Source organism: Fukomys damarensis, unplaced genomic scaffold (genome assembly GCF_012274545.1).
Source record: "Fukomys damarensis isolate Sample0158 unplaced genomic scaffold, DMR_v1.0_HiC HiC_scaffold_3, whole genome shotgun sequence".
Lineage (NCBI taxonomy): Eukaryota > Metazoa > Chordata > Mammalia > Rodentia > Bathyergidae > Fukomys > Fukomys damarensis.
In genome coordinates, this window is record NW_022900915.1 from 17,807,805 (window position 1) to 17,831,213 (window position 23,409).

At 49.0% G+C, this 23,409-nt stretch overlaps 3 protein-coding genes across 5 annotated transcripts in view; all 3 read left to right on the forward strand.

The window, feature by feature from the left end:
- Positions 1-458, forward strand: part of Prob1 (proline rich basic protein 1) — a 3,769-nt gene extending 3,311 nt beyond the window's left edge. Inside the window, exon 3 of the mRNA XM_010613909.2 lies at positions 3-458. Within this exon, the coding sequence (XP_010612211.1) occupies positions 3-173 (171 nt within the window). The 3' untranslated portion in view covers positions 174-458. The remainder of the gene's footprint in view (positions 1-2) is intronic.
- A 1,903-nt stretch (positions 459-2,361) lies between these two features.
- On the forward strand, positions 2,362-4,457 carry Mzb1 (marginal zone B and B1 cell specific protein). Its single transcript, XM_010613794.3, has 4 exons — positions 2,362-2,556; positions 3,462-3,586; positions 3,896-4,006; positions 4,101-4,457. Exons 1-4 carry the CDS (start codon positions 2,362-2,364, stop codon positions 4,258-4,260), a joined length of 591 nt encoding a protein of 196 aa, XP_010612096.2. The 3' UTR covers positions 4,261-4,457.
- Positions 4,458-8,380: 3,923 nt separating this feature from the next.
- Positions 8,381-23,409, forward strand: part of Slc23a1 (solute carrier family 23 member 1) — a 15,716-nt gene continuing 687 nt past the window's right edge. Inside the window, exons 1-16 of one of the 3 annotated variants that reach the window (XM_033767254.1) lie at positions 8,381-8,596; positions 9,546-9,623; positions 9,839-9,900; positions 10,484-10,615; positions 10,953-11,110; positions 12,666-12,754; positions 12,876-12,943; positions 13,075-13,256; positions 13,388-13,508; positions 13,783-13,939; positions 14,561-14,708; positions 15,226-15,331; positions 15,496-15,625; positions 15,713-15,856; positions 16,409-16,504; positions 19,013-19,279. In XM_033767254.1, the coding sequence (XP_033623145.1) occupies positions 9,865-9,900; positions 10,484-10,615; positions 10,953-11,110; positions 12,666-12,754; positions 12,876-12,943; positions 13,075-13,256; positions 13,388-13,508; positions 13,783-13,939; positions 14,561-14,708; positions 15,226-15,331; positions 15,496-15,625; positions 15,713-15,856; positions 16,409-16,504; positions 19,013-19,260 (1,815 nt within the window). In that variant the 5' untranslated portion in view covers positions 8,381-8,596; positions 9,546-9,623; positions 9,839-9,864 and the 3' untranslated portion in view covers positions 19,261-19,279. Of the gene's footprint in view, positions 8,597-9,545; positions 9,624-9,751; positions 9,901-10,483; positions 10,616-10,952; positions 11,111-12,665; positions 12,755-12,875; positions 12,944-13,074; positions 13,257-13,387; positions 13,509-13,782; positions 13,940-14,560; positions 14,709-15,225; positions 15,332-15,495; positions 15,626-15,712; positions 15,857-16,408; positions 16,505-19,012; positions 19,280-23,409 lie in introns of those variants that run through there. The other 2 variants (XM_033767255.1, XM_010613792.2) reach the window with 2 other exon arrangements.

The following is a 23,409-nucleotide window of genomic DNA, read 5'->3' on the forward strand; positions in this document are numbered from 1 at the left end:
AGGCCCTTGGCAGCCCCTTGCTGCCCTGGGCCTCGGAGGCAGGGCCCCTGGACGGGTTGTACTACCTGCCTGTGAGCGGGACCCCCAGCCCCGCCCCGTCCCTGCTTCTCTGCGCGCCACCCTCCAGCTCGGGGCCCGCCCAGCCTGGCAAGGGCTCGGAGGTCCCTTTGTGAGACCCAGGCAGGGAGTGATCCTCAAGGTGGGGGCTCCTAGATGGTCTTGGAGACTCTGGTTCGCAGTCCCCTGCTCTTTTTCTCCCATCACCTCTATGGCCCTCCCCAGCTAGTCGTCAGTCGGGAAGTGAGCTTCAGAGAGTGTATCAGAGGCTGATGGAGGTGGAGCTCCGAAAGTGGCTGCCTGCTTCCTGCCCACCCCCACCCGCCAAATGTATCTTTCCCAAGCATTCCCAGGTTTGGTTTGTGTATGTGTGTATGCAGGCAAGCAAATACGAAAATGTGAGCGCCACCGAGGACGTTGGCAAGCAAATACGAAAATGTGAGAGCCAGCCCGAGGACGTGTCGAAATCCCCCCCGGGAGCGGCAGGAACGGGAGAAGCAGGGACAGGGCTGCCCCCAGAGGCGAAGGCTGTCTCCCCTGCCCCACCCCACCCCAAGTGGGATGAGGTGATGGGGAGCAGACTGGCGGGCACTCTTCAGATGGGGAGGACTCTGGCTATGAAATCCATTATTTGGAAGAGGAGCTGAGCTCTGGCTTGGTAGGCCATGGGGGAAGTGGCAACGCAGCCCCCAAGGCAGGTTGGGCCTGAGAAAGGGAGCTGTGGAGATAGCAGAAAGGAAGCAAGGAAGTAAATCCGAAGGGGCTGGAGAGGCTGGAACTGGGAGTGAGAGGGCTGGGGTGAGGTGGGCCCCTGGTAGCCATGGTCCCCAATGGGGAGCCTAAGTCCCCCTTCCTCCCCTCAAACCAATCTGGCTTTTCCTGGGAGCACTGAGCTGGCTCATTTTAGGGGTGGGGGGCTTCAGCCACTCCCACCCAGGTAGTGAGCAGATGAAGTGAGTCAGCAGGGAGGATTTAAAAGAGGAAGGAAGAGGGCTGGGGATTTAGTTCAATGTTTCCACTGCTTGCCTTGCAAGTGCAAGGTCCTGAGTTCGATCCCTGGTACAAAAAAAAAAAGTGGGGGGGAGTTTTGGCTGTCATTTCAGGGGAGCCTTTTGGTCCCTCTGGGTGGCTGAGGAGTGGTTTAGGGCTGGCAGGAGGGATAAAGCACAGTAGGACAGAGGGATCAGGGATCGGAAGCTCTCAGCTGGTTTCTCAGCTGAAAGAGATGTGGCAGCAATGCCAGATGGGCTGGCCCTGCAGACTGTCCCAACACAGGAAGGGACAGGACCAAACCTGTGCTCCTAAGATTGCAGGGGCTTCTGAGGAGGACTGAGAGCGCTAAGGGAAATCTGCTTGTGGTGGGAGGCAGTCTGTGTGGGTGGGTGTGGTTCTGAGCCTGAAACTGCAGGGTCCGGCTGAACCAGAGTGCGATGAGATACATTTGGGAAGGGACAGTTTCCATTAGCAGCAGCATCAGGAACGGGAATTAGTGCCTTTCTTGTTCCAGGCCAGGGGGGGCCTGGGTCCCTTGGAGTCCCTGTTCCCTGGACTGAAAGCCGAAGAGGAGCATTGTGACTCAGAATAAGTTGGATATCTCTTGGCAGAGACACTGGTCCCTTGGCAAGGAGGGTCCCAGAGCCACCCTCACTTCATCCTGGTATGCAATAAATGGCTATGAGCTGTGGTGGCTGAAATGATGACTGGTGTAATGTGCCTAATTTCCTCCTGTGCCCACGTAAGACCCTCCCGGGTGCCCTCCCATGCCTGGCTATGGCCTGGGTGGAGGAGGCCCTCGTGCCCAGGAAGCAGTCCATGTGTGCTTTCCACACTGTGTCCTACTTGCCTCCCAGGGAAGTTGCCCTAGACTGACAGCCACATCTGAGGCCAAGTTCCTCCTGGTGGCTGAGTGGCCAGTGGCTTTTGAGGGTCAATCAACCTTGGGTTTCAGTCTCAGCATGGGTCCTCTAGCAGGGGCATTTGTCATTTCTGAGTCTTCATGTCCTCCTGGGCAGAATAATGATAGAACCCAACCACCTTCTCCCACAGGGTGCTCAGCATAGCATTCGCCACTTGGTCAGAGCACAGCATGTGGGAGCTGCCAGCCCCCTGTGTCCTTGCTCAGGCACAGCCCTCATCGTTCCCTGCCTGCAAAATGGAGCTGAGGTGGCTGAAGCCGGTCTTGCTAGAGAAAGAGCACACGTGGCATCTCCCCGGCCCTGGAGGAGGGGGAAGGTGTCAGTTCCCCATTGGTCTGGGCTAGGGGTGGCCCCACAACACAGGAACGCGCACACACATGTACAGCCCATGCTCACTGAGCTAGTTTCAGAGGCCATGAGGCTGTCACTGTTGCTGCTTTTGGGAGCCTGGACTGTCCCAGGGGCACTCGGGGACAGGGCCTTCCTCTCCGCCGCTGCTCCAAATCTGGATGAGGAGGAGAAGTACTCGGCCCACGTGCCTGCTCACCTGCGCTGCGACGCCTGCAGGGCTGTGGCCTACCAGGTGAGTCCTTCCCTCAGGAGTTCCCTGGCCCCTGCCAGACTCTACCTAAAACAGACCCTTTCTCTGCCTTGCATTCCACCACTGGTCTTTGATCCTCGATCCCAATACAGAATTGAGCCCCAGACTCAGAGGACCATAATAACGCCACCAGCCCCAACTGCTATGTCTTAGCTTTTGCATTGCCTAGCTCATCCGCCCGCCTAACAGAGACAGATGACTGACGGGGGTTACCACAGTACCTTGACACACCAGGAAATCACTCACTTGACCTCTTTTAGACTCCTCCAGCCAGGTGTGGTGGCGCACGCCTGTAATCCCAGCACTTGGGAGACTGAGGCAGGAGGATTGCTGAGTTTGAGGCCAGCCTGAACTAAATAATTCAAGGCCAGCCTGAACTATTAAAAAAAAAAAAGACTCCTCCCTTCCTACTTTGATGCTGACTTCCTCGGGTGCCTTCATACTTGTGTACATAGCACATACGTGTATGAGTAACACGTGTCTCGGTGCACACTTGCCTCTGGTGATCATGCCTGTGTCTGTGTGTGCATGAGGCCTGTGAGTATATGTGTCACTGAAGATTGGGCTGTCTTTGTTTTATTTTGTTGGGGTTTTTTTGCTTTCGTTTTTCTTGTGTTTTAAAATAGCATATGCTACAGGGCAAGTGAGCCCTAGGAGGGACCCCTTGCCCAGGCCTAACCTCCCACCTCAACAATTTCCTCCCTAACTCAGGGAAACGGATCCTGCATCCATTGGCCCTGTCCCAGCTTTGGGGACCTGGGAGAGAGGATTCTGCAGCCTCTCACAGGTGCTGCACAACAGCTCCCTTACCCACTTCATTTTCCCCCAGAGACTTGAGCTCTCCTTCTCTTCCCCTCCCACCAAACCTCAGCCTCTCCTTGTTCCAGATGTGGCAACATTTGGTGAAGGCAGAGGCCAAGCTTCATACCCCAGACTCCACGGGAAGGCAGGAGCTCCGAGAGTCAGAATACACAGATGTCCTGGACCGTAGCTGCTCCCAGAACTGGCAGGAGTGAGTTGTCAATGTGGCCCCTGCTTCCTTCCTGCAGGGGCAGGGCTGGTGGGTACAATCCCCACCCTCCCATTCACCACATACCTACATTCTATGGGGGCTCTGGCCTGAGGGGTCCCCGGCCAGGATGAAGTCCAGACTCAGGAACTGGGAGCGAGTGGGGATGCTGATGGCCAGCAGAAAGGTCACTGTGGAAGCTGGGCCAGGGGCTTTCCCTCTCTGAGCTCAGCAAATGCCCAGGGTATGGAAACCGGTCTTTGTGGCTAGAATACCAGCAACGCTATACCCCTTCCTTCCCACTGCCACCAGCTATGGGGTCCGAGAAGTAAACCAAATGAAACGACTCACAGGCCCAGGACTTAGTAAGGGGCCAGAGCCAATCATCAGTGTGATGGTCACAGGAGGCCCCTGGCCCAGCAGGTAATGAGGAAGTGGCGGCTGGGACTGAGCCCTTGGTTTGCCTCGGCCTTTCCTGTGGGTGGGGCAGTCTGAGGCTCCTGCTGATCTCCCTTAGGCTCTCCAGAATGTGCTTCCAGTACCTGGGGGACTTTGGGGAAGATGACATCTATAAAGCCCACCAAGAAGGCCCAGAGGCTGTGGAGGCATTGCTATGTGGTGGTGGTACCCAGGGCTCTTGCTCGGCAGAGGCAGCTGTCGCGAGAGAAGAGCTCTAGTCCACAACTCCTCCTGCTCCTGAAGAAAAGCTGGCCCTCCTCGGAATCTTCCCCACTCCTTTTGGTGGCAGCTGGAGAGGAAGAAGGGAGGCCTGGCTCAAAGCTGCCACCTTCACCCTTCCTTTGTCACAGGGCACTGGGGCCTGGGAGGGACAAGACTTTACTCTCTGGATTCAAATAAAATCTGGTGACCTTGACTTCTCTTTGCAAATACTGTCTGAGGGGCTGGGAGTACCAATATTGGTGTTTCTGATAATGTCCTCCTAGAGAGGGCCCAATATACATTTTGACAACTCCCCAGATGTAAGAGAGCATGGAAATGTGTGGGGGCCCTGAAGGGCAAATGAAAGTAGTTTATAAGCCTGGGGACAGCCCAGGTCCTCAGACTCACCGAGAAGGAAAGAAAATTTCAGGCAGCCACCTTGTGGCCATTCTTAGGTATCTACTTACTCAGAGCTATCTCGGCCACTCCCAGAATAGTTCCTTCTCTGTCTGCACTGACTCTGACCCCTGCTCTTACAGTTGGGCACTGGGTGTCCACCTGAGACAGGGCAGGGTTCCTAGAACCAGCCCAACCAGCCTCTTGGCACTACTTATGCTCTTTCCTAAAATTCTTCTGGCCAGGGACCTGGCCCTTAGGAAAGGAACCCTGGGCCCCACGTGATCTGGGAACCATGGTCTGGGTGGTATTAAACCTGTAGTGTCCTTCCTGAGTGTCTCTGACCCTCTCATGCCCTTGTCATGGGGACAGGGGGAGTAATAAGGGAACAGAGTGAAGACAGAGATGCCAAGTTTGTTTGCTTTGGTTTCTTTGAGACAGAGTCTCACCATAGCCCAGGTTGGCCTTGAACTCAGAGTGATCCTCCTGCCTCATCCTCCTGAGTGATTACAGGTGTGGATCACCATTCCCTGTTCCCTTATTACCTTACAACTCTGGGACATATCTCTGCTCAGATCTGCATGCAGGCATACTAGTCACTCAGGGTGTGTCTGTGTTACAAGGTTTATTATTAAATTTCCATAGCCTATTTCATCCCCCTTTGAGATTGTGTAAGACGTGAGTCTCACTTTTACTCCTGGAGAGTGAACAGCCAAGAGGCTTCCACGATGCTGGGCTCAGAAGCTCAGCGAGGCTCCAGGAGCTAGTCACACAGCGAGAGTCACCCAGGAAGGAACACACCAGGCAAGTTGGCAAATAGACCTTTATTAGTCTGGCCAGATGGCACTCCCCAAGCCAAGTAGCTCAGAGAGGCGGCCAGCTCAGAAACAGAGGCCATTTTATATAGGGCTGAAGGGGGGTTTACACTTAAAACTTACAGGAAGAGGACAAAGGCAAAGAGTCAGTTGATCTGAGCTAGTGGTCGTCATGTACTAATGATCAGCAGAGTGATTATCCATTGTTCCATTTACAACCTAGATCATCATAAAGTTCAGAACATTCAGACTACAGGCATGCAAGGAGTGGCATGACCTGCCTTGGGTCTCTGTGTTCACTACAGTTTCTATCTAGCCTCCCAGCTACTTCAAAGCAGCCACCCAACAATTCACAATTAATCACTAGTTATTCCATAAGGGATGGGGGGAGCGACAGTCTCCAGGTCATTCGCTGGTCAACATGGAGTTGCTCTGGTTCAGCCAGGCTCCCACAATTGAGGACACCAAGATAAGAGCAAAATTTTCAAGATTTTCAAGGACACCTGATTGCCAGCTTTTACAACACCTAGTTCCAAACCCCTTGAATCAATGCCTAGATTTCTCAAGTCATTGTTTTGAGCCTGCAGTCACCTCAGATTCCAGAGTCTTGAGGTCAGTCCTTACACAATGGAAGCAATGATCCTGCCGGGAACTGAGTCCTCCCCTCAAAGCAGGAGCCTGAATCTCATCATAGGAACCAATCTCATCACAGGAACTCCCTCAAGGAATGATGGCCCTCCCAGGACCTCATAAAACCAGTCCCAAGATACTAATCAACCAGGCCCTGACTTTATTATAGATAGCTAAGGTAGATAAAAATTAATATACAGTCGGAGAGATACTGGAATATCAAGGAAGTCAGCAAAAAAAAAAAATGTCACTGGAGGAGCATCTAAAAAAGATCAGGATTTAAGATAAAGATGGAAGGTGGGCCAGGTATTTGGCTCAGTAGGCACCATGCCTGCCTTTGCAAGTGCAAAGTCCTTTTGGTCTCATTCTTTTTGTTTTGTTTTTTTGAGACAGGGTCTCACTATGTAGTTGAGACTGACCTGGAACTCACTATGCAGCCCAGGCTGGTCTTGAACTCACCGTGATCCTCCTGCCTCAGCCTCCCAAGTGCTGGGATTACAGGCATGCGCCACCACACCTGGCTCGCAAGTGCAAAAAGGGCCGGGGATTTAGCTCAGTGTTCTGCTGCCTGCCTCACAAGCCCAAGTTTGATCCCCAGTACCAAAAAAAAGCAAGGACCAGGCCTACATGCTTCCCCTGAGGGATAAATAATAACTTGGAATTATACTATCATTGGTATCACTCGGTTCAATAAAGTTCAGATAGACATCAGTCACCCAGGTGGGTGACCAAAGCATACAGACCCATCCCTTCCCAAAAATGTCTTTGTTCTTTACTTGCTACGTGACTCGCTCCTCTATTGGATCAACATTACCTAAACGGCTGTACTTATAATCTTATTGGTTGATTATAGTTTGACCCACATTGTACTCACCTCGTGATTTTATACCCACTTCATGATTTTACTTCATAAAATTCATAGAAGGGGCTGGGGATTTAGCTCAATAGTTCTGCCATCTGTCTTGCAAGCGCAAGGTCCTGAGTTCATTCCCCAGTACAAAAAAAAAAAAAAAATTCATAGAAAAGTAGCCTCGGTGGCAAACCACTTTTGGGTCCCTTCTTGTCTCTCAGGAGCTATCTTTCAATAAATTTTTCTACTCTTAACCTGTTATTTCTTTTTCTTTTTTCTTTTTTTTTTTTTTTTTGGTACCTGGGATCGAACTTAGGTCCTTGCGCTTGCAAGGCAGGCGGTGGAACCACTGAGCTAAAAATCTCCAGCCCTTAACCTGTTATTTCTTAAAATTTATTCTTTGATTTCAAGAGACACAAACTTGACATAACTGACCTCTAGCAGGTTAAGAATTATATTTTCCCCTATTTCAACTTGACAAGATTACCTACACTTCTGTCTATGAAAACCCCTAACTTTTACCTTTGTACTCTTTTTCTATAAACCCCCAAAGCCTCCATTTGCCCCTTGAAGCCAGATTTTGAACTTCTTTATCTCTCCTTCCAGCCGTGCTAAAGAGAGCGTCTTTTTGCCTTCCACTGCTTATCTCCTTGACCGACACTGACCCTGGGAGCTGGGGCTTTTGCCCCAAAATTCCAGCAACACCCTGAGAGGTGGATAGGACACTAATACTGATTTGACAGATGCAGAAATCCAGGCTTAGAGCCAGGGGTTTGACTGAGTGGTTCTGCTGCCTGCCTTGCAAGCACAAGGTCCCTGGTACCAAAGAAAGAAGGAAAGAAAGGAAGGAAGGAAGGAAAGGAAGGAAGGAAGGAAGGAAGGAAGGAAGGAAAAGAAAGAAAGAAAGAAAGAAAGAGAAACAAACAAACAAACACAGCTTAGACAATAAAAGGCCTCAGGTCAAGTTTTAGGCTGAGGAGTGGCAGGGCTGGGAAGCATTCAGATTTTGGAGGTGGGGCCAGTGTGGCTGCTGCAGGCACCGGGATGTCCCAGCAGTCCCCCCACATCCCATCGCCTGCTCCAGAGTCTGCCCGGTGCCCCTCCTTCCCTCAGCCTCACCCCAGGAAAGCAGCCTCCAGACCAGGAAGGCCAGGGCCCAAAGAACCGGCTGAGCCTTCAGGAGTATGAGGTGTGGATCTGGGCGGACACCTGTGACAGGGACCTGCATGACCCTGAGTTTGTGTGCAGCAATTTAGAGGCTGCATCAGAGCCTGAGCGCTGTGGTCCGTTTGTACTACTCTGCATCTGGATGCCCGCACCTTCCCAGATTCATCAGGCATCGTGGTGAGGTTTGGGTTGAATTCGGTATCCATGGAGCTGTGTCTGTGGGGGTGGGGCAGCTCCACAGACCTCTGTGGAGTCCTGGGCGTGGCCCGTGGGGAACCGAGCGCTAAGGAGTTTCAGAGGCTCTGAACTAGTTGTGTAACTTGGGAACCTGAAAACAAAAGCCAAGAAGAAAAGGAGTGGACAGATGGACAAACAGGCTGCAGGCCAAACAGCCAGCAGGATTCAGGGCTGCACCACGAAGCTGCTGTCCATCTAGGGAGCGGTGCTGCTTATGGACCCTCAGCTGGGCCTGGCCATGGGCTCAGCACCCCAGAAGTAAGTGGGCCCTGGGTTGGCAGGGCTGGTGCAGCCCAGAGAGGAGCAGATGGGGATCCCAGGCCTTGCCTTCACAAGCTGAGGAGCCTTCTCAGGTCTCTGCACCCCTACCTCCCCTCAAGGCCAAGCCAAGGACTAGGCATGCTGGGAGGGGAGACAGGACAGGCACAGAATGGCTTACCTGGGCTGTGTGACATGCAAGCACACAGAGAGTGGTGCTTAGAAAGGCCCCATACTGAGTTTAAAGCTCTGCTGTTGCTATCTTTGTGTGTGTGTGTGTGTGTGTGTGTGTGTGTGTGTGTGTGTGTGTGTGACAGGGTCTCACTATATAGTTTAAGGTGGCCTTGAACTCACTATGTAGCCCAGACTAGCTTTGAACTCATAGCAATCCTGTTGCCTCAGCCTCCTGAGTGCTGAAATTACAGGTTTATACCACCACACCCAGCTGCTGTCCCTATTTTAAAAATTCAAAATACTTTTGGAACAAGGGCCCCATTCTCATTTAACTGAGTCCTGCAAACTATACATTGGCTCTGGGCTGGAAGGGGAAAGGAATCCCTGTCCTGACACACAGTGAGTGAAGGCTGTGAGGCCACCCCGTCACTTAGGGATGTAAGCAGTGAACAGCGGTGGGAAGAGGGCAGCCTGAACTTTCGGATTGATTTTCCAAACCCTCGCTACCTGCATGGCCTCAGTCAAATCATGCTCCTAAGTCTTTCCTCGGCTGTAATTAAAAGGGTTGATATCACCCAGCACCAATCAGGTTCCGCATGATAGTGCACATACAAATGTACGGTGGCCTGGCATGGTATCATTCCTCAGTAAGGAGAATGGCTTTTGTGACCGTGATAAGGGACTAACCTGTTATTAATATGCAGGGAAGGGCCTTCTGGGGACAGTGACATAATAAGTGCGCATTTACAACTCTCTTTCCTCTCAACTTGCTCAGGGCTGGCTAAAATTCCAAGACTGTCCCTTCATCCTTCACTCTCTCTCTCTGAGAAAGCAAGAACAAGTCTCGTTCCAGGTTGGTGTGCGGGCAGTGAAGGGAGTACAGGAAGTAAACGTGGCAGAGGCTTGAGTGGCCTTTACCACATCAGCCAGAGTTAATGCCTCACCTCTGCCCAGGTCCCCCTTTCGCAATCCGGAGCCTGGGGCCTAGTTACAGATTTACTTTGAACAATGTCTGATGTGTGGAGTAAAGTCCTCCTTGGCCTTTGTAAAGTCATCCTCTCTTCTCAGGAGCTTCTCAGACTTGTGCCCCAAAGATGAGGGCTCAGGAAGACTCTGAGGACCAGACACAGGTGCTGGGGGGACTGGAGGGAGAGGGAAGGGTAGCAGATAGGGGGGCTAGAGGGACTGGGCAGCTTCTCTTAGGGGCAGAGATGAGTCCTGATGAGTCAGTTCCAAACGACAGTCCTAAAGTGAACCTGGCAAATGGGGACTCGGGCAGAGATGAAGGTGAGGGAGCCTTTAACTTTGGGACTGGCTTACTTGAACTTGGGGCGGTAGGGGCTCAGCCTCCTTCCCAGTGACACCCCAAGGACCTCTAGGGGGCAGCTAGTGGGACAGATTGGGTTTATCAGCCGTCTGGAGCCCTCTTATCTCCCCCGGGGTCTCTGAGGTCTTCTGACTCAGGCCCATTCCTTGAAGCCCAGGGCTGAGGGCTCCCGGTGTTTTCACCCTGCAGGAAACAAAGTGAAGTGGGGGCCAGGTGCTGCCTCCAGCCAAGTGACAGCCCAGTGACAACTAGGTGGATGGACAGTGAGGGAGGGTGGGGACCCACGTGGCTCTCGCTCTGAGGTGCTACTCAGGCCGCCTGATTGTGGGACAGTGATGCCTGTCCCAGTGCTCCACCCTGAGTGGCTTCTCTCTGTGCCCCACCAGGGTGCCCAGGGCTCCATGGGAGGTTCCACCAGGGACCCGCAGATGTCCCTGCCCACAGAGCCGAAACCGGACATGTTGTACAAGATTGAAGATGTGCCACCCTGGTACCTGTGCATCCTGCTGGGCTTCCAGGTAGGCCATCCCCAGAGCCCCACCCCGGCTCTCCCCAGGGATGCCACCCCTTCCCTCAGCAAAAAGGAAGAGAAGCCCTAGATCTGTGCAGTGACTGTTTAATCAGAGTTCGGGAAGAGGCCGGTGGGGCCTGATGGAGGACTACGTAGGGGACTGGGAGGAGAGCCAGGACAACTTTGAGGAGGTTAGTGTCCCCCCAGAGTGGTGAGCAGTGGCCCTCTGGGAATCCTCACAGGGAGGTCCAGGCCCCTGAGGCAGGATGAGGGCCTTGGGTGCCCCTGTTTCCCCCTGAGCTCTGTGGGTCCTGTCTCAGACATTCTCCTCTCGTCTCCCTCAGCATTACCTGACTTGCTTCAGTGGCACCATCGCTGTGCCCTTCCTCCTGGCTGAGGCGCTGTGTGTGGGCCATGACCAGTACATGGTCAGTCAACTCATCGGCACCATCTTCACGTGTGTGGGCATCACCACTCTCATCCAGACCACACTGGGCATCCGGTGAGCTGCCTCGCCCCCATTCATGAGCACATGTATGTGTACAGATGTGCGCACGTGCGCACACACACACACACACACACACACTCATATACACTGTAATCCACACAGTAACGGCAGGAACAGGTGGTTTTGCTCAGAGGGCTTTTATATGACAAAAACAAAAACAAAAAAACCCCAAACCTGATTAGGCACACACTTGTAATCCCAGCACTTTGGGAGGCTCAGGCAAGAAAATCACATTAGAGCTCACGAGATGAAGAAAATGTGATTTTTATGAACAATGGAATATTAGTCTGCCATAAAGAAGGATAAGCTTGAGACATTCTTAGATAAACGGAAGCATTTTGAGAACATACTTTTAAGTGAAATAATTCTGACACCTTATTTAAATATTACATTGTTTCTCTTGTGTGAGAAACTGAAAGGATAAATAAGGACCAAAATGGATAACAGATATTGAGAAGTAGGAAGAAAATGTTCAAAAAAACAAAGGAGGAGCTGGGCGTGGTGGCGCACACCTTTAATCCCAGCATTTGGGAGGCTGAGGCAGGAGGATGGCTGTGAGTTCAAAACCAGCCTGGGCTACATAGTGAGTTCCAGGTCAGTCTCAACTATACAGTGAGACTCTGTCTCAAAAAACAAACAACAAACAAAAAACCCCAAAAAACAAACAAACAAGCAAAAACAACAAAGGAGGGGAAAAGTAAAGAAGGGGAAAGGGAAAAAAGAGAGAATAGAAGGAAAAAAATGGAAACAAAGCTTTTGTAAATAAGGAGCAGAAGCTAGAGGTGGCGGTACATACCTATAATCCCAGCACTTGGGAGGCTGAGGCAGGAGGATTGCCATGAGTTCCAGGCTACCCTGGGCTACAAAGAGTTAATTCAAGACCACCCTGAACTACACAGTGAGACCCTGATTTTTAAAAAATGGAGGAAAAAACCATTAAAATGAAGGGAGGGTAGGCCAGGGATTTAGCTCAGTGGTTCTGCTGCTTGCAAGGTCCAGAGTTTGATCCCCGGTACCAAAACAAACAAACAAAAAACTAAAAAACAAAATGAAGACGGGAATGGGGAAAAAAATGAAGAATCAAGATATATTATGTACGAGTGCAAATTCTCTACCATGAATATGATCATGATGTACATCAAAAGATTACCAATAAAATTAAAATTTTTGGTACCAGGAAATAATTTAAAAATTAATTAATTTTTTTTTTTTTTTTTTTTGGTACCGGGGACCAAACTCAAGACCTTGTTTGAGGTTCCAAGGCAGGCATGGTGCCACTGAGCTAAATCCCTGGCCCCAAAATTAATTTTTTAAAAAAGAGCCTACGGGCCGGAAATTTAGCTCAGTGGTTCCGCTGTCTGCCTTGCAAGTTCAGGGACCTGAATTCTATCCCCAGTACCAAAAAAATAAATAAATAAATAAATAAAAAAGAGCATAGGGGCTGGAGATTTAGCTCAGTGGTGCCACCTGCTGCCGTGAAAGCGCAGAGACCTACTTACTGATCTCTCTCTAATCCTCCTCTTCTACCCACCCTACCCCTCTCCTCTAGGCTGCCCCTGTTCCAGGCCAGTGCCTTTGCATTTCTGGTTCCAGCCAAAGCCATCCTGGCCCTGGAGAAGTGGAAATGCCCGCCAGAAGGTGTGCCCACTTCGGGGCTCTGGGGCTGGAAGAGAGAGGGGCCCAGGGGCCTGTAGGTTTGGGCAGATGTCCTGAATTCTCTCCTTTCCTGTCTCCATCTGTGTGTCCCTTTCTGCCCCAGAGGAGATCTACGGTAACTGGAGTCTGCCTCTGAACACGTCTCATATCTGGCACCCACGTATGCGAGAGGTGAGTAGAAGGCCCAGACCCAAAGAGGGCGAGAGATGGGAATAAGGAGGCACTTGAGGAGGTGGTCTAAGAATTGCTAGTGGCCAGGTCAGTCTTTATATTGTGACTTACAGCTGTCTTTGCCCTTCTAGATCCAGGGTGCAGTCATGGTGTCCAGCATAGTGGAAGTGGTGATTGGGCTGATGGGGCTGCCTGGGGCCCTCCTCAGCTACATTGGGCCCCTCACGGTCACCCCCACCATCTCCCTCATTGGCCTCTCCGTCTTCCAAGCTGCCGGTGACCGGGCTGGCTCCCACTGGGGCATCTCAGCTTGGTGAGCAGGCACCAGGCCTGATTCCTTCCCAGCCCCAGCCCCTGCCTCCTCTCTCTTTCGTGTTCTTTAGTCCTGGCTCCTATCCTCAGCCTGGGCGACCAGCCACCTCCTCCTTGTGCCTCTGCCTCCAGCTCCATTCTCCTGATCGTCCTGTTCTCCCAGTATCTGCGTAATGTCACCTTCCTGCTGCCTGTCTACCGCTGGAGCAAGGGCCTCACTCTCTTCCGAATCCAGATCTTCAAGATGTTTCCTGTGAGGAGCTGACAGGTGGCTGGGGCTGGGACTAGGACTGGGCCTAGGTGAGGAATTAGACCTATGTCCAGGGCCAAGGGGAGGGCAAAGGCAGAGATAGCATGGGAGCCAGAGCAGAAATGTCCTAGCCAGAGTTTGGGGCACGTATTGGGGCTGGAGCTGGAACTACAGCAGGGGCTAAGGCTGGGGCTGGATCTGGGCTGAGGTAGGAGTGGATTAGTCTGGACGGAGACCTGCAGCGCCCATAGCTACCCCTTGACCCATCCTACTTCAGATTGTGCTGGCCATTATGACCGTGTGGCTCCTCTGCTATGTGCTGACACTGACAGATGTGCTGCCCTCAGATCCAGCAGCTTATGGCTTCCAGGCACGAACTGATGCCCGTGGGGATATCATGGCTATTTCGCCCTGGATCCGTATCCCCTATCCCTGTAAGTTCCCAAGCTTGGGCCTCTGCGCCCCTGACTGAGACACTTGTGAGATCCCTGGTGACCCCAATTCATCTGACGATACAATTAGCACTGACTACAGGGTTTCTTCATTCTTTTTTTTTTCCTCCCTGGTACCGGAGATAGAACCTAAGGTCTTTGCACGGAGCTATTTTTTTATTTTGAGACAGTCTCACTAAGTCACTTAGCTGCTCAGGCTGGGCTGAAACTCGTGATCCTCCTGAGCCTCTCAGAGTGCTGGAATTATAGTCACGTACCACTGTGCCCATGTCCAGGTTAGCCACAGATTTATAGTTCGCCAAGAAGAGTAGTGTTATCTCAGACAAAGCCTCACTCAGCTCCATGCCTCCGAATAACCCAAATAAGCTCCCATAATTGCATGGCCCCCATCCCAGTTTGCGATCTCTTCCCCACTTTCTCTCTTCCTCAAGAATTGCCCTATCAGCTGGGGATTTAGATCAGTGGTTCTGCCACCCGCCCCGAAAGCCCAAGGACCCTAGTTTGATCCCTGGTATAAATAAATAAATGAAAAATAAATTGCCCTACCCATTCTCAATCCACCACAGCCTTCTCACTGGATCTGTCCTGTTGCCTCACCTCCAGGTCAGTGGGGCTTGCCCACAGTGACAGTGGCTGCTGTCCTGGGAATGTTCAGTGCCACACTGGCAGGCATCATCGAGTCCATCGGTGATTACTATGCTTGCGCCCGCCTGGCGGGTGCCCCGCCCCCTCCAGTCCATGCTATCAATAGGTATGTTGCCCACCTCAACCTCCGCCCCCAGAGGGGCCGCTCGGGAAGCGCACCAGGGTGGGGTTGAGCCCCAAGAGGTGCAGACATGGGTGGGCAAGTCATTCACATTGCCAGATCTAATTTTCCTTGGTAATGTGAAGAGGCCTCTCATCACTCACTCCGAGTTTTGGGAGTAGCTGAGGAGGTAACAAGGGCGGGGAAATCAGTCACTGACAACCTTCCACGTGCCCCGCTCTTCACGTGCCTTCTCTCAGGCAATCCGGTAGCCACGAGACAGGCCCCTCTCCCCTGTGTCTCCACTGCACAGATGAAGACACTGATTTAAAGTCCAATTGCCCAGGAGCGTAAACCAGGGCCTGGGGATCTTGGCTTCCAGACCTCCTTGTGGCCAGGAGGGGGAGTACTTCACACCCACAGTGACAGCTCGCACCGCTCTAGACGGGCAGAACTGTGAAGGGTGAGTACACACAGCCGGTGAGGGGAGCAAGCCCCGACTGGTCCTTCCTTTCATTTACAGGGGCATCTTCACCGAAGGCATCTGCTGCATTATCGCGGGACTGCTGGGCACGGGCAACGGGTCCACCTCGTCAAGTCCAAATATTGGCGTCCTAGGGATTACCAAGGTGCCACCAGCCAGGGGAGCACAAAAATTCCGACTTGGTTCCGTCCAGCACTGGCCCCGCCCCAAGCCCGTCCCCACCCTAACCTGACAACGCCCCCAACTAAAGCCCCGCCCGCTTAGACCTTATTCCTGCGCTAACCCGCCCCGGCCCTGGCTTCCTGGCAGGTGGGCAGTCGCCGCGTGGTGCAGTACGGTGCGGGTATCATGCTGGTCCTGGGCACAGTTGGCAAATTTACCGCTCTGTTCGCCTCGCTCCCCGACCCCATTCTGGGGGGTATGTTCTGCACCCTCTTCGGTGAGTGCCTGGCGCGGGCCTGGGTGCGGCACGGGTCGCCGAGTGGTGGGACTCAGCCCCGAGTCCTCTGTTTTTCTGCCCCTGCAGGCATGATTACGGCTGTGGGGTTGTCCAACCTGCAGTTCGTGGACATGAACTCCTCCCGTAACCTTTTTGTGCTGGGATTTCCCATGTTCTTCGGGCTCACGTTGCCTAATTACCTGGATTCCAACCCTGGCGCCATCAACACAGGTGCTTCCTGGCTGTCTACTCAGCAACTGTTGGGGTGGGGTGGACCCAAAACAACGCGCTAGGTTTGTGTAGTTCAGTGGTAAAGCGCTTGCTTAGCATTCACAAGGTCTTTGGTTAGATCCCCAGCTCTTCGAAAACAAAATTTAGCACAGCCATTCCCTCCAAAGCTTCACATGGATAGAGCCACTAATGTTTCCAAACTCTTGACATTAGTATCGGAGAGGCTAATTAGTAGGTGCCTTTTACTAAAACACTTTCTGTGGACAGGTATTAAGCATTTATTTACATAAAAAAGCTCCATGAGACTTATACTATTATCATCTCCACTTATCATGATTCAATGATTTGTCTCAAATCAACAACTAGCCACTGAAAGAACTGGGATTTGAACCCAGATGGGGTAGAGAGGGGTAAAGATAAACTTACAAGTCAGGGCTTTGTACAGTCCCCTGGCCATGACTGCTCAAGGAAGTCAGTAGTCTGCACAGGTGGTAAGTCCTGGAGTTCTGCTCACCAGAGTGCCACGACACTGCCCCTTGGCCTGTTTCACAGGTATTCCTGAAGTGGACCAGATTCTGACTGTGTTGCTGACCACAGAGATGTTTGTGGGTGGTTGCCTTGCTTTCATATTGGACAACACAGTGCCAGGTATGTGTCAGCCTTACAAGGGAAATGCAGAACAAGACTTGACTCATATACAGTCCACCAGATGGCCACTGAGCTGGAGATGTGGCCAGATCTGAGGCCAGGTGGGCGCTGTAGGAGCAGATGGTCTGCTGGGCATGCCTGCTGGTTAGCGGAAAAGACAGGCACAGACATGTCTGTAGGTCTTGCAGCGGGTGAGGGCAGGAGTTATTTTTGAGTCCTGTCAAAGGAAGACTCCTTGTGCCGGGGATTTAGCTCAGTGGCACTGTGCCTGCCTTGCAAGTGCAAGGTCTTAAGTTTGATCCCTGGTATCAAAAACAAAAACCAAAAAAAAAAAAAAGGAAGGAAAAGGAAGTCTTTTCCTTTTCTGTGTGTATATGTGTGTGTATCTGTCTGTCTCCAGGGCCTCAAGCACACTAGGCAAGTGTTCCACCACTAAGCTACATCCTTAACCTTTGAGATAGTTTTACTAAGTTTTTCAGGCTGGCCTTGAACTTGTGGTCCTTCTGCCTCAGCTAGAATTACATATGTGCAGCCATCATGCCTGCCTCCCTTACCTCACAATTTTTTATAGCCACTGGGTTGAGAGGTACCTCTGCTTTCATGGAATAGTCAGATATAAACACATCAATTTGTTGGTAAAATCCACTCCAAATATGTTAGCAGATGTATGCTTGCTAACTGAAGAACCTCAACATGTACCTTTGGTAGTGAGTGTTTTGTAGGGACTGTACAGGATCTGTGCACCCAGGCAATGTATATAAAACTGAATGCCATCAGGCACTCTGATAAGCACAGTTAACATTTATTAAAGATTTATGAGTCAGACATGGAACTAAGTATCTCATTTTAGCCTTAAAAGCTATGACAAGGCCGGGGATTTAGCTCAGTGGTGGTCACCTGCCTTGCAAGCACAAAGTCCAGAGTTCAATCCCCAGAAAAAAAAAAAAAAAAAAAATTATGATCAGAGTCAGTCTCAAAACTGGACAGCACAAATCTTAATGTTAAGGTCTGCTGTGTCCATGGCTATGTCCCAGCCACAGTACCACACCATCTCTGCTGGAGGGTTCCAGGGGATCTTGGCTGGAGGCTGGTAAAATTTCATGAAGATGAGTTAAGGACTGTATCAGCATAGGGACAGAGGGGAAAAGAATACCAAGTTGTTAGCCCTCCATCCCCAGCTGCTTACCAGCTGGAAAAAAAGCACAGCTCCTGCCTTCCTTCCTAAGGGCTGAAGCTGGCAGAGCTAAGCAGTCAGGGCCTGTGTTCAGATGTCAGCTGGTGGACAGGACCCAAGGTTCCTGGGGAGATTCTAGGCAGAATCAGATGTTTTATTTTTTTTCTGGTACCAGGGATCAAACTCAGGACCTTGTGCTTGCATAGCAGGCATAGTGCCACTGAGCTAAAGCCCTGGCCCTACCTGCTTTTTTCTTGAGACAGGGTTTCTCCATGTAGTACAGGCTGGCCTTGAACTCAATGACCTTACTGTCTCAGCCTCCTGAGTGCTGGGATTACAGGCATATGCCACCATGCCAGGCTGTTTTTCTTTTTGAGGAACTGAGAATAGAATGAGTCCTATATCAGTCTTGCCAAGTCACTAAATTTCCCAGACTGGGCTCAAACTTATGATCCTGTGTCAGACTCTCAGAGGACTGGGATTACAGGTATATGTCACTATGCCTGATAAGATGAGCGAGTCTTGGCAGTAGCTGTCTCTTGGAGAGATGGGTAGCAACTCATCCATGGCACTTACCCTTACAAATGAGAGGCCACCAGGCTGGCGCTGGAACAGCCCAGGTTGTGGTTCTGAGACAGTGAAATGGCAACTTTGATGTCTAGAAAATCTAGGGAGATGAAGGGCCTCTGATTGGGCAGCTGCACAATCACCTCAAACTACCTAAGTTCTTCATGTCACTAACCTTCAACCCAACTGAGATTCAGCAGTCATCTGTTACACCACATAATCTTCAATGGCCCTTTAATCTGCTTTGATGAGGAATACAAAACTCAGAATGGTCAAGTTACTTGCCTGAGGTCAGACAACCTGCACTCAAACCTAGATTGGCTGGCACAGAACCCAGTCCTTAACTGGAACAGCACTGCTTTCTTCAGCTGTTAATGTGAAGAAAAATTAAAAAAAAAACAACCCCCACCCCCACCACCTGAAGACTGAACTTGGGCCTTACATTAAGCTACATTTCCACCCCTTTTTGAGACAGGGTCTTTTCAAGTCGCCCAGTCTTAATTAAAACTTGCAATTCTCCTGCCTCAGCTTCCCAGAGTCCTAAGATTACAAGCATGCACCACCACACCCAGCTCAGACACTTTAAGGTTATGTGTTCAGTTCAGTGGTACAGCACAAGCCCAGGATGTGTACAGTCCCAGGTTCAACCTTCAGCATTACAGAAAAAAATTTTTTAAATTACAAAAGCCTATCTTAGGACCAGGTTACAGGAAGGGAGGTAGGAGGTCTTGAGGGCCTTGTTAAATGGCCCCATTGTCTTCCTCCAGGGAGCCCCGAAGAACGAGGCCTTGTTCAGTGGAAAGCTGGGGCCCATGCCAACAGTGAGACATCTGCCAGCTTGAAGAGTTATGACTTCCCTATTGGGATGGACAAGATAAAAAAGATTGCCTTTCTGAAATACATTCCCATTTGCCCAGTCTTCAAAGGATTCTCTTTGAGGTTAAAAAAACAGCCTCCAGTTCAAGAAGACACTCCAGAAATCACAGAATCTGCACCTGTGTGCACCAAGGTCTGAAAAGTTACTTCCAAGAAAGGTAAGATATGTTGATGGCTTTTGTGGGATGGCTGAATAACCAAAACATCCCTGTTTCATCAAAAGAAAACCCAAACTAAGGAATTTCCATTTTTGTGACCTCTTCAGGTGTTTGCGAAGGTGGACTGGGACAAAAGTTAATACACGGATTCTGGGTAGAATTAGTCATTTTATAGTTAGAGTGGAACATTCCCAGCTTGCATTGTCCACTAAGTAGGTACAAGTTTGTGAAATACTGATCTTCCCAAACACCAGGGTACAATCTAGTCATGGCCATTCCCATATGCTGAACAAGTATCTGACATTTGACACAGAAAAGGCTAACAAATCCTGACACAGCAAAATTGAAAAATCCTCTCCTATATGCAGTATTTCAATTGAGATCATAAAATTAAATCTCTGAAACAGGATGACTTTAGTAACCCTAAAACTATACCAGGACAAGCCCTGATGAGATGATCCCTAGGGCTTCAAACATGTATGCAGCTGCTAGTGAAACTTAACCTGTCTAGAGGAATGCAGAATGCAAAGCGCTCTGAACATTGAAGTGTTGTTTTTTTTGTCTTTTTGTTTTTTGAGACAGGGTCTCTATGTAGTTGAGACTGATCTGGAACTACGTAGCCCAGGCTGGTCTTGAACTCACAATGATCCTCCTGCCTCAGCCTCGAGTGCTGGGATTACAAGCCTGCGCCACTACGCCTGGCTCCATTGAAGTGGTTTCAATGTGCATGTTCTGCTTGGCAAACAAAGTTCTAAGAGATGAGCTTTGTTTTTTTAAGAACTGGAGACTGAATCAAGAGACAGCTAAAAAACAACCCCAGCCCTTCTAAAAAAATTTTCTTAAAGTATTTTCAGATAGGGCCTCACTAATTTGCCCAGCCTGGCCCCTGTGTCTCAGATTCCTGAGTAGCTGGGATTACATGTACACTCCACCCAAGGTTTTTTTTCCCCACTGATGGTGCTGGGTACTGAACTTGGGGCTTCATGAATATGAAGTACATACTGTACCACTAAGCAGCACTCCCAGCCCTAGACTTTTTTTTTTTTGCACCGGGGATCAAACTCAGGCCCATGCACACTTGAGGCAGGAGCTGGAACCACTGAGCTAAATCCCTGGCCCCAGACTTTTAATTTTTTATTCATTTAATTTTTGGGGTATTGGGGATTGAACTCGGGACCTTGCGCTTGCAAAGCAGGCAGAGGGACCACTGAGCTAAATCCCCGGCCCTAGACTTTTTAAAAATAAGAACAGCAACCACTTAAACAGGACTTTCAGCATGCCAGAACTGTGTTAGGTGCTTGAAGTATAGTAATAAATCAGTCTGGAGATAGGTAATTCTTACTATGTTGAATATCCCTTATTGAAATCTTCAGTATCAGAAATCTTTGTCAGATTCTAGAATATTTGTATAGGCATTTCTGGGTTAAGCATCTCTAGTCTGAAATCTAAAATGCTAAATGGGATGGCCACCCAATTTACCTAGCATGTGTGAGGCAGGCTCTGTACTCAAAATAAACAAAACACTCTGAAATCCAAGACATTTTTTTTTTTTTTGGTACCAAGGATCAAACTCAGGACCTTGTCCTTTCAAGGCTGGTACGAGAACCATTGAGCTAAATCTCCAGCCCTGAAATCTTTAAAAATTTTTAAAAAAGTCCTGTCGGCATTTTACACTTGGGCAAAGGCACAAGAAACAGAACGTTTCATGATTGTAAGAATCACACCCAAGAATTCTTTACACTTGATCATTAGGTTATAGTGCCTAATTGGTGGCTATTATACCACATTGCAATTATTCAGCAGTATATGGAAGTGAACTCATTTGCTCCTGGGCTCAGAGGGAAAGAACCTATGAGTCACATATATTTGGCAGCTGGTTGTGCCACTTATGATATATGAAGCTGTAAGAGAAATGGAGACTGAGTGGTTGAATCATGGCTAAAAAAAAAAAGCCAAGCATGCTTGTCTATTTCAGAACTTCTTTTAAAAACCCACCTAGGGCCAGGGATTTAGCTCAGTAGTGCCGCTGCCTGTCTTCCAAGTGTAAGGTCCCGAGTTTGATCCCCAATACCAAGAAAAAAACAAAACAAAAAGACACCCACCTATTGCCAGGCATGGTGGTACACAACTGTGTTCCCAACAATTTTTGAGGCTGAAGCAGGATTTGAAGTTTCAGCTCAGCTTGGGAAACTTAATGACTTAGGGAGACCTTGTCTCAAAATAAAAATAAAAAAGGTAACTCGATCCCTACTACAAGAAAAAAACAAAACACTCCCTCACCATTTATTATTTAAAGGAGGGTATGTGATAACACACCTATAATCCCAGGACTCAGGAGGCTAAGGCAGAGATCACTGAGTTCAAGGCCACCTGAGCTATAATAGTGAGACCTTGTATTTCTAGATAAATAAATAAAAAATTTTAAGAGACTCCTGTTAGGGTTGTGGCTGTAGCTCAGTGGCACAGCACTTGTCTAGAATGTACAATGGCCATGCTTCAGTACCCGGCACTGCATGCATGTACAAATAAGTAAAACAGACTTTCAGAACTTCCCATGAAGAATATAAGCCAAAAATGACATTAGGATCTTAACTTTCAGTTTAATAATCTCAAGTCCTACTGAAGGACAGAAACCAATGACATTATACTGTTATGAAGTTACTATTATATTGCTTGGTTATCATTTCTTTTTCTTTTTGAAGTACTGAGGGCTGAACCCAGGGGTTCATGCTTGCTAGGCAAGCACTTTACCATTGAATTATAGGATTTTCTATTTCATAGTTTCCTAACACAGCTGTCTACAGATGCTTTCACACTGCAGTCTGGGGCAACAAAAAGCAAGCACAGGGTGGCTGGGTTTATTTCATTAATGTACTGTTGAAAGATAAATACATTCCGACATATTTGCGGCTATGGGTTCTAGTGAGTCCTGCCTTCTCAGCATGTTTTGCGGAGAGGATTGTACCGAGTCCACATTAAAATGAATATCACCACTACAGAGTCTGTAGTCTAGCACCAATAAACATACCACCAGTTCAGTTCTACTATTATTTTATTTTTTTAAATATTTTTGAAAAAATATAATTTTTTTACAATATTTTCAACTTAAACACTATTCACACTGAACACGTATGGCAGCTTAACCTACCCAAATATGAAGTTTAAGAAGCCAAAACTGTTCTAGCTTTGTTAAAAAGAAAAGTTGTGCTGCAGACTACTGTCACGATGGTTAACAAAGCAAGGAAAAGCACCATTCAAATCATGTAACAATCTCTTTGTTCGACTGGATTATAAGCTGGTGTTTGTCTCAAATTAGACTCCACACAGATATGGCTGTGACGAGGTGAATCCTCAGAAGACACCATTCTCAAATCACATATTCCTCAAATGTATCATTAGAATTATTCAGTATTTCTAACATGATAATACCAGAAAAGCCAGAACTAGCTCTTATCTATCATTACCATGTTACCTCAGTCACCAACAACACAGCGTTATTTCAAATTATCAGATATTGTTAAGAAAATATTTTTTTGTTTTGTATTTTTGAGACAGGGTCTTGCTATGTATAGTTTAAGTTGGCTTTGAATTTACTATGTAGCTGAGGCTGGCCTCCAACTTGCAACAATCCTCCTGCCTCAAAGAGATTATTCTTATTAAGGACAAATGCAACTGAAAAATCTGAAATGTAATTTAAATTTACTCATTTCTACAAAGAGCAGACATTAACAAGTGTTAGTTAATCCTAAGGGATCAGTTTAGCTTCAAAGATGACAATTTAGTAAGATTTAGAGTTTGTTTACTTTGGTGCTTTGTCACAACTTGACTGGTGCTCCTTTCCTCACTGTCTTTACATTGGCTATGGGGCCAATACTATTTTCAGTAAATGTTTGACAGCGTTTTACTTAACAGTCTCAGCACTTTTATTAAGCATGCAAGACTAACAAAAACTTTGGCAATGCATAAGTGTAACACAGTGACGAGAGAGCTTTTAACAATTAAGTCTTCTAATACTGCCTTCACAGTGTGGAAATTGTGCTACATCCACCAAAAGAGGGCCCCGTCTACTCAAATATTTTAGTACTTCACCCCAGGAACAAACTCCTTTGCATTTGGATTCATTGCTCTTG